The sequence below is a fragment of the Prunus persica genome, chromosome G7, assembly GCF_000346465.2.
Source record: "Prunus persica cultivar Lovell chromosome G7, Prunus_persica_NCBIv2, whole genome shotgun sequence".
NCBI lineage: Eukaryota > Viridiplantae > Streptophyta > Magnoliopsida > Rosales > Rosaceae > Prunus > Prunus persica.
The window spans coordinates 6,351,319-6,366,275 of record NC_034015.1 but is presented as its reverse complement, the minus strand read 5'-3'; the positions used below and the strand labels follow the sequence as shown (position 1 = coordinate 6,366,275).

At 37.0% G+C, this 14,957-nt stretch overlaps 2 protein-coding genes across 3 annotated transcripts; one reads left to right on the top strand and one right to left on the bottom strand.

Moving 5' to 3' along the window:
- On the bottom strand, window positions 525–7,939 carry LOC18771434 (arginine/serine-rich coiled-coil protein 2). Of its 2 annotated transcripts, none has more exons than XM_020569460.1 (7): window positions 7,808–7,939; window positions 7,444–7,591; window positions 6,156–7,046; window positions 5,907–6,065; window positions 1,785–1,885; window positions 1,351–1,419; window positions 525–1,222 (listed from the first exon to the last, which is right to left on the bottom strand). In XM_020569460.1, the coding sequence occupies exons 2-7, from the start codon at window positions 7,577–7,579 to the stop codon at window positions 740–742; spliced, it is 1,839 nt and encodes a 612-aa protein (XP_020425049.1). In that variant the 5' UTR covers window positions 7,580–7,591; window positions 7,808–7,939; the 3' UTR covers window positions 525–739. The 2 variants fall into 2 exon arrangements, with proteins under 2 accessions (XP_020425049.1, XP_020425050.1); XM_020569461.1 differs by having other exon boundaries at window positions 830–1,185; window positions 7,808–7,936.
- On the top strand, window positions 8,064–13,882 carry LOC18770841 (pentatricopeptide repeat-containing protein At1g80270, mitochondrial). Its single transcript, XM_020569459.1, has 3 exons — window positions 8,064–8,365; window positions 9,120–9,696; window positions 12,397–13,882. The coding sequence occupies exons 1-3, from the start codon at window positions 8,331–8,333 to the stop codon at window positions 13,642–13,644; spliced, it is 1,860 nt and encodes a 619-aa protein (XP_020425048.1). The 5' UTR covers window positions 8,064–8,330; the 3' UTR covers window positions 13,645–13,882.

Here is a 14,957-nt window from a genome sequence, read left to right as displayed (position 1 = left end):
TTGATTAGTTTGGAGTATTCAGCCTCCGTGCAGCATCGCAATCTATGACATGCCCTTCCAAATCCAACAATTTTACCAAAGTTGGAAGACCAAAAAGGTCAAATTGCCATGAAGTCCTTATAGTTTTGATCATTTTCCACTCTGATTATACTCATGCTTAACTAGCAGTTCGTCTAGTGGTACGTTTCTTCCTAACAGAGAAGACATGGGCTGTGAAGCTATGGTTCCTCCTAAGTGAGGTGGGTTGCAGCCAACCCCAGCCATAGACTCAGTCCATGCCTGAACGCGAGCATGACATGAATCCTGGTTTTAACCTGAGTTGCAATCGTTACACGCTTGACAATATTGAAACTACAAGAACAAGATGCATGAGCGAAAATTCGAATTGTTTTGAGAACTATTTGGTTTCTAGCTTTCAGTTTTAAATTTTTTTTTCTTGCTAAAGGTACAGGGAAAGTATATTAGGGAATAAGCAATGAAGAAAGGTGGTGAGAGGAGAATGTGTGTAGCAGACACTAGGTGGTGAGAAAAGTAAACCTAGTTTTCATTTTTTGCCTCATTCCATATGCGTTTTTCCCATTTCCTTCCAGCCACTCTTCCTCCACCCTAGTTCATCCTCTCTTCTCCCCAGTATTTGCTCTCTATTTCTAACAAAATCTAAAACCTAAAACCAAAATAGTTATCAAACAAACCTTAATGGCTTGACGCCAAAGCGAAACATTGTTTTCTGTAAGAGGGTCTAACTCGCAAACACACACATACAGAGTTGCTGTAAAGCGAGTAAAACAGACCACAGATGAACAAATGCACATGAATTAAGATGGCTGGAAAGCAATAGGAAAATGGAGCTTGAGTTCATACCGAGCATATTGCAATCGAATTTTCTAGCTTTACACATTGTTAAATTGTCATGTGAAACCATTTTTCTGCGAAGATCTACAACTCCCAATAAGAAAATTAGCATAGAATCATAAATGTGACTCTTGCACAAGAGTACAACAGAATATCCCGGTGTCTTCACAGTACGAAGGAATGTGAGGATTCTTAAAGACCTAATCCAACAGTACGGCCATCTCTTCTTCGCAGTCCAGCAGTGTACTGCTTCTCTAAATCCATTTGGAGTTCCTTCTGCTTCTGATCTTCGTTCTCGGGTTTCTGTTCCACCTTTACTTCGCCCTTCACACCCTACAATTGGCCATAGGCACCAAGGCAACCTCAGACTCTAAAATTGTGTTAGTAGGTGAAGAAACTCTATAGGGCTAAGTCAGTCATTTAGGAACAAAAAAAGAAAGGTTCAATTTTATATTAATTGTACTTACACAAAATAAAATAAATGGAACGGAGGTTTACCATGAGTTTGTTGAATTTTTCTTGTCTTTCCCGATCAGAAAACAAAGTTGAATCCCAACGGTGGCCAACCTGTAAAAACGGAAAAAGGGGCATCTAACAATTTACACAAAGAGAAGCTAGACCCAACAGCTCAATAAAACCAATAACATTAATGGTGTATACTTCCAAAATAAAATTAAAATATATAGCACTTTTTTCTCAGCAAGGACTTTGGATATTTTTCGTGTAGTTCAAGAAAAAAGATATTGTATGTTGCATAACCCCGTTATTTTGTAGTAAATAAGAATACTAATTGATAGGTATTTACAAATTCAACACAACATTTTTCATAAGTGTTTCAAATGCAAAGAGCGTGATAATAAGTTTGAATGCTGGAATTGTAACTTTGGGGATGTTATCTGACGAAACTAAAAATAACAAACCATAGCAGGTACCTCTTCTGCTGTTGTGCTCTTTTTGTTTCCCCACAGCAGCTTTTTCTTCTGGTCAGCAGTCATGCATCCCACAGGGCCAGCACCGATAAGGTTCCTATTAACTGCATATACACAAACAGATATTTTCATGTGTAGCCAGGGAGTTTAAATCTGTGGAACATATACTTCGTTTATAATTTAGTGTCCAATTTCTGATTACTCATCAAAGTTGAATGTCACATCAATATAAAATTATGATACTTGAGACAGATTTCTTAATTGACAAAGATGGATCAGCTCAGCTTAGCTATGTCATCAAATCCACGGGAACACATTTCACTTCACAAGTGTTACCACCTTTTGCAGGACATTTGTGAGAATGTGAACAAAATATGGATTGCCATTTCACTGAGTAGGACAGGAGCAACAATTTGTGTTACACTCACATGTGTTGTTTTGTTTAAAAATTAAATACTTACTGAGACAAGGAAGCTGGAATTAATGCTGCCTTGGAGTTAGTGCTTAACTAGATGGCAAGTGGAATGTTAAGTGACTTAAGTTGAAAATAAAATATCGATTTATTGATCTATGTTGAAAAATAAAATATTCATTGACTAAACCCGAATTATGAAAATATTTATTGACCTAAACCAAAATTTGATATTGCTTAATTTAGGCTTTTATTATTGCTGCAAATTGTTATAGGCAAAGAACAACAGGAAAAGTCAAGGATGACAGGAGATAATTACAAGAAAATGATAGACGCTACTAGAATCACACTAGTACGATTTTTTTTTTTTTTTTGAATAGAAACATTTTTATTCAAATAGTAAGGATCAAAACAAGGGCATTTAGAACGCAGATAAAAAGAAAAAACACTGGCCAGTGAAACAGACACAAGGCCACTCAACACATATCAAACCAACCAAACATAAAACAACCCCTTAAGATACTACGGCCAGCAGATTGCGCATAATGGTAGGATAGGGTACATCCTTAAAGGCAAGGGAAGTTGATGCCCAAAGGGCAGCCCAAAACTTCACTCTATCCCATAATTCTGCCACTCCCACTCCCTTATAATCCTCAAAAATTCTCCTGTTACGTTCCAGCCATAGGTTCCAAACCACTGCCTGCATCAGACTACCCCAGAGAATTTTGGCTTTCTTTCCCCTTCCCAAAGCATCAATTCTGATGGAGAAAAGTTCAAAGCAGCCTTCTGGTATTACCCACACCGTGTTGACTTCCTTCAATAGTGTTTCCCACAACTTTAGAGAGAAAGGGCAATGAAGAAGGAGATGGTCCACGCTCTCCCCTGCCTTATTACATAGAGCACACCAGTGAGGGCTGATGCACAAATAGGGACAACGTCTCTGTAATGTATCACCTGAATTTAGTTTTCCCAACACCGCTTGCCACACAAAGATCTTAACTTTCAGAGGAGTCTTGGCCTTCCAAATTTGAGTGTACGGGGAAAAGATCTCCCCCTCACCACAATTCTGAATATGAGAACAGAGAGAATGGCAGGTGAATAGACCAGAGGGGTCAAGCTTCCATCTTCGCTTGCCACACTAGTACGATTTTAAGAATTGCTAGAGACCTTACGCATCACAACAGGAGTTACGTTGCATCACATAATCCTATAGAAGCATATGCTTGCTGAAAATTTCTGTAAGTTTATTCCCGTCCCCAAATTTCTTTCACGCCTATATATAGAGTTCTCCTAGGCTGAATGCGGTACGTATTTCATGACTCCCGATCATACAATCAAGCCATATTAAATACCAAAAATCTAACCAATTTATCAATCCTAGACATAAAGGAATGTGTATATATATATATATATACATATAGATGAAACAAAAGTTCTGTAAAAAAATAGAAGTACAAAACAATGGACAAGATGTCCACAGGAACAAACAACTAGAGAATTCTAAAACAGTGCCAACTACCTAAAGAAACAACAGAGAACCAGCAAAGAAACAAAATTTAGTAGTAACCAGTGGGATAGGGTGGTCTTGATTATAACCATTCAAAGATCTCAAGTAGGCCCAACATCATACAACAGATGCAAATTAGTTCTTGGCCCTTAGAGCTCTCCTTTCCATGTTTGAGGTAAAGTTTTAAAGGCTGTTTCCGCTTATTCCTCCATCACCTTCACAACAGTGACTCTCCAAACTTTTGGGTTAGGACTGCATAGATTCACAAGGATCACTGGACCAGCAGCAGATGCAGTGTCCAAGCACATAACCTTACATTCTGTTTCTCAAATCATACGGACAAGGATGGAAGAACTCAACCATTCCCTTAGTCATCCAGATGTAAATGCCAAGTTAATATATTACCAAGCTAAGACTAAGAGACATATGGGTGAGATAAAGCTATGAAGTGTGCAGCTAGTAAGGATGAGATGGAGTCTCACCAAGCAATGAAGCAATGAAGTCTGGTTTTAGATAGGTTTTCTAAAGATGCACATTTCATGGCTTTATCTCATCCTTAAAAGAGCTCCCTGTGTTGCACTTGCACAAGCTTTCTTTGATATTCTTTCCAAATTTCAAGGAATACCCAAGATGATTGCGAGTCATTGAGATAGAGAACTTACCCCAATAACTCCTAGAAGCAACTATTCAAACTCCAAGGAACAAGTCTCCATTTCAGATCCACCTTAGCAACTATCTTACTCTATGGCCAAACTGCAGTGGTAAACAAAATGCTTAGTGACTAAGCTTGTTGTTTCCCAATGATTGGCTCAACTATCTTACTAAGGCAGATTACTGGAATAACTTTAATGTTAATTCTTGTGCTAGCCTCTCTCCTTTAGAAGTAGTTTATGGGCACAAACCACCAAAGCTTAGTTACTGTGTTACTGGGTCAAGCTCTATACCACAGGTTGACAAGAACTAAGGAATTGATTCCATTTTAAAGTAGTTGTGTCACAATTACATGAAGCTCAAAGGCACAAGAAATTTTGCAGATAAGAAGCGGTGAGATCGTGTTTTTCTGGTAGGAGATTAGGTCTATTTCTGCCTACAGCCACATAGTCAATGCTTTTACGCTTTCACCTTGAGGATACAGCCCTTTTCAGATTTTAGAAAGAATTAGAGCACTGGCTTACAAACTAAAGATTCCTGCTTCAACCAAACTAAAGACTGTCTTTCACGTCTATCGCCTTAAAGAGAAATTGGATTCCCTTCCCAAAGTTTGTTAAGAAGGACCTAGAAGTCAAGCCTGGTTAAATTAAACAGGGCCCAGAGATGCAAGGGCAGACAAAATATAACAGAGGCCTTAGTGCACCAAGTAACTACCAGAGAAAACACTATGAAGAACGTTCATTAAACCTGAGGTGGATTTCCAGAACTTGCCTTGGCGACAAGGTTACTTTAACAGAGAGACATTTTTATGGGCATAATTATTAGTTGTGCAGCTTTGGTTTCACTCTTTTCTCTTTCAGTAAATTTTGATAAGTTTGTTTCTGTGTAGCACTTTGGATACATTTTTTTTACTTGGGTCTTTGTTGAAGTCGTACTTCTAGCAGTTTTTTTAAACTTTGTGTTTGCCTAACAAACAACTCTATCTTTCTCTTAGACCAGCAAATCTAGAAAAGACAACTACCCCGAAAGTCCCTTTCATCCAGCATCTATTTCTTTCTTTAAAAAGAGACGCACCACCTTGTTCTTGGGCCAAAGGGGCATAACATAGTACCCTAATGACATAATACATTTGAGGAATTCCATCTCAATTGTCAAATCATTGCATGGATGAGATACATCTCAACAGTTCATATCTAAACAAACTTCTGAGATTCATGACCTCAACTTAAGTCCTCACTAAAAATCTAATGTGCACATACCCAGGTGCTAGTAATGAATTCAAAAAACAAGAAAAATAAGTATAAGTATATAATCTTCGAGATTAAACACCTTCACTTTCAGTCATTGATCCTAGTACAAGAAGATCTCACAACCTAAGATTAACTACTTATGTTAGCTCCTTTAACTATTTAACATAACTGCGCTGTTGTGTGTATGTTCAATATAATATATTTTGGAATGGGTATGTATAACAATCATATAGTATATTGTCAATATTTGGTTTCATGCCAAAAGTTGTCCTGTGGATGCAATATTTAAAAAAGGTACCACATACCCAATTCAGCAGCTTTCAACGCAGCAACTTTGGCAGCATTTATATCATTAGCAGCCTCCGCATCATTGGCCTGAGTTTTTTCAGTAGTCATTTCATCTTCTTGAACTTGCTTGGAACTTGAAGACTCCCTTCCATCCGCTGTAGTTGTGAACTTTGAAACTAAACAAAGAGTAACATCATTGGAGAACAGACTTAGACTAGCACTTTTAAGGATTAAAATCAAATACAGAAACATAAATAAACCATTACCATCTTTTCGACCATCAATGCCCTTCTCTGAGCTAAATAACTTTGGTCTTTTTGCAGTAGATTCTTGATTTTCGCTCTTTATATAATGTTTATCTGCAGACCGCTCTGATGTTTCTCTAGTAATTCTGTTGCCCCAACTAGTTTCCTTATCATCATATTTCTTCCTTTGCTCTTTGGAAACGTTGTCATCATCCAATTCCTTTAATTCGCTCTTGTAACCTTCTTTCATGCGATGTTTACCTTCATCTCTCCTGGAAATTGAGTCACTTCGTTGCCCCTTGGACTCTTCATATGAGAAAATCCGTTCACTTATATAATCACCTGAATTCCTACGGTAATCCTTTTTCTCATCCTGAACATCTCTGTCCAATGCATGCCTGTCTCGTTCCCTTTCCATCTCTTCAAAATGTCCATGTCTCCTGCCAGATCCAACTCTCTGAGACGATGAGTCCTTATCTTTATATTTCTGGTTCTCAGGAAATGAAGATTCTCTATCTTTATCTTTGTTCCTATATCCAGAACCATCATATTTATCACGAGAATATTTGTCCAAATTTCTTGAATATTCTCTTGACTTAATATGATCATAATAAGCACTACCTCTTGACTCCCTACCAGAACGAGAAGATAACTTCTGATAATTTTTATCTTCTTCATCAGCGTGTTTGTCATGTTTGATGCAGTCATCATGCTTATAGTACCCATGCAAACTTCTGGAGGATTGTCTATCAGAATGCCTGTAGGAATCACTGCTTCTTCCATAATACCTCCTGTTTGAATCCCTCTCTAATTCCCTCCCATCATCTCTTCTTCTTGTTTGATATTCAGAGACTTTTCCAGGGTCTTCCCTTGAATTTTTTGGGCTACAGTTATGCTCATGCATAGGACTCCCTGGAAAAAAAAAAATTAATGTTAATGGAAACCTTTTTTTTTTTTTGCACAACATCAACAGATTTCTTAGAATGACCCATATTTTGACTCGAAAATGAAAAAAACAAAAAAAAAACCCCATATCATTCCACCTCTGAGTCACTAGATTACCCGACTGTGCATGCATTTTGATAAAATTGAAAACTTGAACGAAAGAAATCAATTGATGCAACCGTCCTTCTACTAACTTCAAGCATCAAATTACAATATGCAGAGCAGTAAGTAGAATCAGCACCACCACTTATACATTAAGTGCTAAGTCAAATTGCCAAATTCACTATAAAAAAAAGCCTTTCGATAATCCTCAGCGCACCATTTTAACTTGTGAAAATGGAAACAAAAAATTTGGAAAACTGACCATCAGAGGGAGATGAACCGCCAACTGGAGAACGGCGCCGATACTTCCTGTTGGCTGCATCAGTTGCAGGCTTGCGAAATGCTGTTTTTGCATCACCACTGTCTGCAGCGGGTGGAGAGTCTAAGTTCAAATCCATGAGAGCTACCACCTGAGTTAGCATGGAAAATGAAACTATTAAAACTCAGCTCACGTTAAGGCAATTTATAGGGCCCAAACACATACCCAAAACCCTAACTTTAACCTCAACCCTCTATCTCCTTCCTGGTTCGACAAAATAGAAAAGGGGGCTAGGGTTTTCTTTCCCAAAGCTTTTGATTGGGGAGAAGAAAGACGAAGAAATAGAAGACAGAAGAAGAGGACTCACCAATGCTTTGCTGTGCGTCAAAATAATCACGCTCTCAGATTCGTCTGTTTGAATCGACGTTTGTGCGTGAAGGAACAGCAGAAGAGTTCCTTCTTGTGCGTCAGGGAAGAACAGAAGAGATCCTTCGCCTTTAGCTTTAGGAGTGGTTCTTTTCTGTCTGGTTTGGGCCTTATCCGTTTGGGCTAACCTTTGTTTTCATTCATTGTTCAGCCTTCTCATATTTGGGCTCTGTATTTGGTTCTCTCCTGCCCATAGGGTTTTTATGATTTTTTTTTTTTACCCAAAGCAAAAATGGGTAAGGGTTAATTTCTTGGGAGCTTCAGTTTAAGTTCACTATATAGTGTACTAGTTTACTAATATGGAAGCTCACTATACAGTCCAAGCCAGCCCACCAAACTGGGTTTAGGGTTTAAGAGAGAGAGAGAGAGAGAGAGGTTCTGAGCTGAGGTTTCGTTTTTTCTTTAAATCAGCACCGCCATTTCCATTTTCCCTGCTAGGGGTTTCTGATTTGCTTACTGTCGCCATGTGGGCTCTTCGTCGTGCTTCTCTTCCTCTCAGGTATATATGTAACTCTTTCGTTCTAGGGTTCCTGTGTTCATCGTAGTAGTTTTAAAGGTTTTAGGGACGGAATTTAAATTATGGGTTTCACAGGTTTTAGGGTCTTCCTACTTAAGAGCGTGGATTATGGGCGTCTGTGTTTTTATTTTATTTTATTTATTTTTGAATTTTGTTTACTAGTGTAAGTTTATCTTGTATATGCAATTAGTTAACCCTATCGGAAATGTAAGAGAGAATTTTCTGAAGGATATTAAAAATAAATGTTTTCTACATGCTACCTTTCTAAAAGCAAATACAAAAGCAGAGGAAAAAGAATGGAATTCATGGAGTGAAGGAGACTGGGTAAGTTAGTTTCTTTTTATCCTACCCTATTAAAAATTGTCTTACTGGTTATGAGATATGGCAACATAATTTCTGATGTTGTATCTCTCTGGATATCTTAATATAGAGAATAACAACTAGAGAAGTTACCGTTGTTTCTGTAATATTTCTTAAACATACAATGTTATCTTTCTTGTGTCTCACAGGAATTCATAATATGATTGTACTAGTAGAAGCTTGACTCCCATTACCATCTTATGAATTTTATAATGTATATCATTTTTAGTATATATGTCCTGCTATTTTTATTTATTTCATTTTGCTTTTTTGCAGGCTGTGTGCTAGTAAAATTCTTTATTTTTTGGTTACGTTATGTTGCCTATTATTTTGTTTTGTGATATAATGTGATACTTAGTTTTCCTTTTACGTCCAGGAGCCAAGCATTTAACATAAGAAGTTCTCGTGCATGTTGTGCTAATTTGGAGCTACCAATCACCTATGGACAAGGGGATGCTTGTTTCCATGAGTCCTGTAAATCAATGCCTGATGGATGCCTGTCATCCAAGAGATTATACTACACAACACAAGTTTCTTGGAACTTCTCAGTGGATAGACGCAGCTTTTCTTCACAAGCTGGTGCAGAAAGCAGTGGAGAGAAAGATGACTTGGAAGATGGGTTTTCTGAACTAGAAACACTACCTAGTGCTGAGGCTTCCCAACATGAAGATGAATTAATTTCTGAACCAGAACTCTCTGAAGATGAAGAAGAAGTTGAGCCTTCTCAACATGAGTTGGAGTTGTCAGAGAATGGGGCTGATTCAATTGAGAAAAGATCACCAAGGAAAAGGAATGTTTCAGAACTGTTCAAGGCCATTTTAGCTTTCCCAGCGTTCTCTGTTCATGGAGCTCTTGATAAGTGGGTTAAAGCAGGAAATGATCTAAATAGGGCAGAGATATCGCTGGCCATGTTCAATTTTCGCAAGCGTCAAATGTTTGGGAGGGCATTACAGGTGATTTGACTTTATTTCTATATATACGTAAAGATGTTGATAATTAGACAATAATATCAATGGTTTTTCTTTGGTCTTAGCTGCATAAATTTGTTCTGTCAAAATCCTTTTGGATTTTAGTGTATATATTATAATACTACACAATATCACAACATAGCTGATTATCACAGAAGAGACATATCTGAACATAGCTGCTGCTTTGTGAGCCTTCCTGCAGCATTGTGTGTGAATTTGTTAAATATAGCAGTTGCATCAAACTCAAATATCCAAAAATGTTTTGTATAGCTAGGGGTTGGTCTTTTTCTGTTGTCCAAAATGTTACGTTCCATGTGTTGGTACATAATATATTGTCTTTAGACTTTGGTTTTTCTTTTCTGTTAGGAACATAATTTCAGTGTAAAATAATAGAATAATACAGAGGACAAGTTATTAGGAACAGAATTTCATTGTAAAATAATAGAATAATACAGAGGACAATGTTCTAGTAGAAGGTTCGGGCTAAACAATTTAACAAAGACTGCAAAACCTAGCTAACCAACCTTACATTGCAAAAGACCAACAAAAAGTAGTGTGCAGCAGAAATCCAATCATAGAATTATAGCTTTTAAAGGTACAACTCCGAAAGGGAAATCCGAAAACTAACTTTATTCCATGGAAGGTCCACCTCCCTCCTCATCCCATGGTCACTAAAAAATTCTTCAACTCCTCTCCATTCACGCCAACATAAAAGATTCCCATGACAGCATGTCTCCCTGCCACCATGCACATATTGTTTCCACCAAAAAACTTATATATCTCAGATAATAATGCAAATCTTTAGTCATAGTTCTGTATGTTTGTAAATATTGAACAGGTCTTGATGCAGGACAGTACAAGGGTTAGTGTTTGAGTATGGCGTGGGTTTAGAATGATAGAAATTTGGAGAAATAAAATATTTAGAGAACAAAGAAGGTTGAGATTGCAGTAATTTTAGAGAAGACAAGAGTTATCAAGAAGAATTTAGAAAGAAGAGAGAGAAGATAAAAGGCACACAAAGCACCAAGCCTTCCACAAGCCTTTAATTTTCATTCATTCCAGTCTGATCTGCTCACAACAGATAGCCGTATTTTTAGGCTTCAAATAGAACATTCAATGACTTCTACAAATAGCAAATGATTCATTGAAATATTAAAATCATAGGAGAATCCTATAAAACTTAAAGACATTGTGTTTTCATAAGACCCAAATAAATAGACTCTTGACTTAGTTATTAATTTCATTATTTTCCTGATTCTTGCACTACCATGGAATTTCCCCCTTGACTCAAATGTTTTAATTTTTGAGTTGGCCGAATGGGCTTATTCTTAGGCTTCCAAAGAGGATGCTTTTCTAACCAAGCTGTAGCTACTGCATCAGGTCTACTTAGTTCTTGCTTACCAGGATTTTCTTTGTTTTTAAAGTAAAACAGACAATGGACTGTATGGTTTTTGTCTCGAACATGTCCATTTACAGATTAAGTTTTTGTGTCTAACAGATGAGTTATCATATTCATAAATCATTATATCTTCTCAATATTTCGATTTCGTGATCTTTATGTTTGGAAAGTTAACAGAAATGTTACTTTTAATCTATCTATTATTAGAAAATAATCTTAAGTTCAGCCCTGTTGTATGTAAAGAGGATGTAGAGGACTTGTAACCAGAAGGTAACGTGGTATGGCTGGGTTTTCTATTACTATTAGAATCATCCATCCTCAAAGTGAGAACTTTTTATGAACCATTACTTTTAAAGTTTGACTTATTGCCCTTTTCCTGTTTGGTTTGAGCATGTCCTTAATTCAAAGATCTCTTTCTTTTTCTTAAGATATGTCACCTATAATGATTAATATATTTTCTACCATTGTCTTTAAACTTTTGTCTAAATTCTAATTTCATGGTCCCATTAAATCCATTATTGTTTCAGAGTCTGGTGAAAGTCTTTGCTTCTCACATGTTTCTCCTTATTTTCCTTTTACTATATCATTGTCATACAGTCTTGAGGACTAGTTATTAAGTTCAAGACATTATGGTTTAACAATTATTGTCTACCATCGGTTTACAGTAATTTTTAGCGCTTGTAATTTGCTTTACAAAGAGGGTTTCAAATGTTGAATGTGGTTTGTGCTTTCTGGTTCTAGTACTGACTATTGAGTATTTTATTCGTTTCTATAAAGGAAAATGTATGATTACCCCCTGCAACTAGAGAAAGTGCAATTGGGTTGCGAAATTCAGTGGCATATAACTTATAAGTACTGATTATGTTAATAGACTTTTCTGTTTATCGCTTTGATATATTAAATCGTGACATCATTAATTTTATCGCTTTGAGTCCTTTTTCTTAATTTTTTATGGCAGATAAAGAAAAATAGTCATTCAAGTCATGAATTGTCAGATACTTTTGATGAAATTCTGTGGTTTATGTTGAAATAACTATGGCATTCTCATTTGGCCACTTATGCTCCCATTGTTTATCGTATAGTTTGATTTAAACCAGAACAAATTTGTCATAGTTGTACGTCATGTTCAGTTTTGTTTTCTCAATAGATATATAATGAGAATGGTAGTATGTATTCTTGGACCACAAATGCATCTTCTTTTCTTGTGTTTGCTTCCTAGTTCCTTAAAAGCATGAATTCGTGGTCACGGAACTTTGATATTGTGTGATGCTTTGTCAACTTTGCAGCTTTCAGAGTGGTTGGAGGAACATAAGCAGATTGAATTTGTTGAAAGAGATTATGCATCTCGCGTTGACTTAATTGCCAAAGTACGTGGCCTCTATAAGGCAGAGAAATACATTGAGACAATCCCAGCATCCTTTAGAGGTGAGGTAATTTACCGAACCCTGTTGGCATATGCTGTCTCTACCCACAATTTGAAGAAATCTGAAGAAATTTTCAACAAAATGAAGGACCTGGAATTCCCAGTCACACCATTTACTTGCAACCAGTTGCTACTCCTCTACAAGAGGCTTGACAAGAAGAAAATGGCAGATGTATTACTGTTAATGGAGAAAGAAAATGTCAAGCCGACGGCCTTTACTTATAAACTCTTAATAGATACCAAAGGCCAGTCCAATGACATGACTGGAATGGATCAAATTTACGAGACAATGAAGGCTGAAGGCTGTGAGCCAGACATCACTGTAAAAGCCATCTTGGCTAAGCACTACGCTGCTGGCGGGCTTAAAGAAAAAGCTGAGGCAGTTTTGAAAGATATGGAAGGCGGAAACTTAAAAGAGAACCGTTGGGCTTGTCAAGCTTTGCTTCCTCTTTATGCTGAGTTGGGACAGGTTGATGAAGTAGAGAGAGTTTGGAAGGTCTGTGAGTCAAATCCTCGGCTTCAAGAGTTCATGGCTGCAATTAAAGCTTGGGGAATGTTGAATAAAATTGAAGAAGCAGAGGCAGTTTTTGAGAAGATGTCAAATACATTTAAGAAACTTTCTTCAAGGCATTATTATGTGCTTTTGAAGGTCTATGCAAATGGAAAGAAGCTCACCAAGGGTAAAGATCTTGTTAAGCGTATGGCAGATAACAAATGTGACATCGGCCCGTTAACTTGGGATGCACTTGTGAAACTCTATGTGGAAGCAGGTGAGCTTGAAAAGGCTGACTCTATGTTGCAGAAGGCTGCCCAGACGAACCGGAAGAAGCCACTGTTCAATTCTTACATGACCATTATGGAGCAATATTCAAAGAAAGGTGATACCCATAACGCAGAAAAGATGTTTTATAGGATGAGACAGGCTGGTTATATGGCTCGACTTCGTCAGTTCCAAACTCTAATTCAGGCCTACATAAATGCCAAAACTTCACCTTATGGAATCTGGGAGAGGATGAAGGCAGATAATATATTTCCCAACAAATCTTTACTGGCACAGCTGGCACAAGTTGATCCATTTAAGAAGACAGCGGCATCGGATTTGCTTGATTGAGGAATTTGATGGCTCCTCTTGGTATCCAGTAGTTTACCATAGATGTGTACCTTGAATCCTTGATCTGTGAGCAACTATCTACCAGTAAATTTGTAGGTTCAGCATATGAGGTTTTAAATTGTCTTTTCTATCTATTTCAATCTTATATTCGGAAATTAGTTTTTCCATGTTGGAGGATCATTTTAATGTAAGGCAAAACCTTGTGGCTACTTAGCGATGTTGAGCTTGAGTTTGACCATCTTGCTGCTGTGAGGTTTGCAGGGTTGCAGGGCATGAATGTGCGATTTTGATTCTAAAGTACAATTCTTTAGATCCCTTTAAGTCATTCTTGATTTGAATGCATAACTCGACTGTTTGCTCATCAACTGCAGCTTTGTGCATGGTTGAATTTTTTACAATTTTTCGGAATAGAAGAAAATCGAAATGCAGGCGCTTGTATTTTAAGTGGCTAAAAGCATTTACCCTGAGGTGTAATAGTAGAACCAAATATCTACCCGACCCGAACCTCTTCACAACTGTTCTACTTTACCAATACCTTCAGCAAATTACATCTTTTGGAAATCCAACTCCTTCAAAGTCTTTGGCCTTTATGAACAATTCCAAATGCAATAAAATATGTGATGTTATAAATACATAGAATGTGGATGATCACCATTACATCAATTACCTCCACATTTTGATATATTGTAACCTATGTTATTAGTATTGTAATTAGTCTTTAACTCATAATTTGTGGGTTAGCTTCTTATCGTTGTAAGCCTATAAATAGATGATTAGCAAAGAAAAAGATGACAAGTTTTAGAGACTAATTTCTACTATCTTCCTCTACTCGTTTCTCTTTACAATTTCCTTTAGTTATATAACGTGATACATTTAAAGGGGTCTTCCATAAAAACATATTAATGTGAATCTCATAAACATGTGCTTGACATCAATTAGGCAACAATTGTTAATTCATTACCAATATAGTTCGCGTATATAATGACAGGGGTGGGGTTTTCGTTACTGAGTCTTGCTGGGCGTTGTAAAAAATCTTCTAACTTTTGGAAAATGTAGCTTAAATTCTTTAGTGGAGTGTTTTCTAGTTAATTAATTATTATTGTTGGGTCAAGAGCTTGAAGGGAAAAGCTAAATAATTAATTGGAGCCAATTTTAGGATATACTCAGAGATCACACTTCTAGTCCGTATGAAACGGAGGGTAAAGTATGAAGTTGACAATTATTGGAATATTATATTCTATTAAAGTGAGGAAGCATGTAGGTTTGCATTGCAATTCATTAGCCGGAGAATACAAACGAAGCTCGTTTCAAAC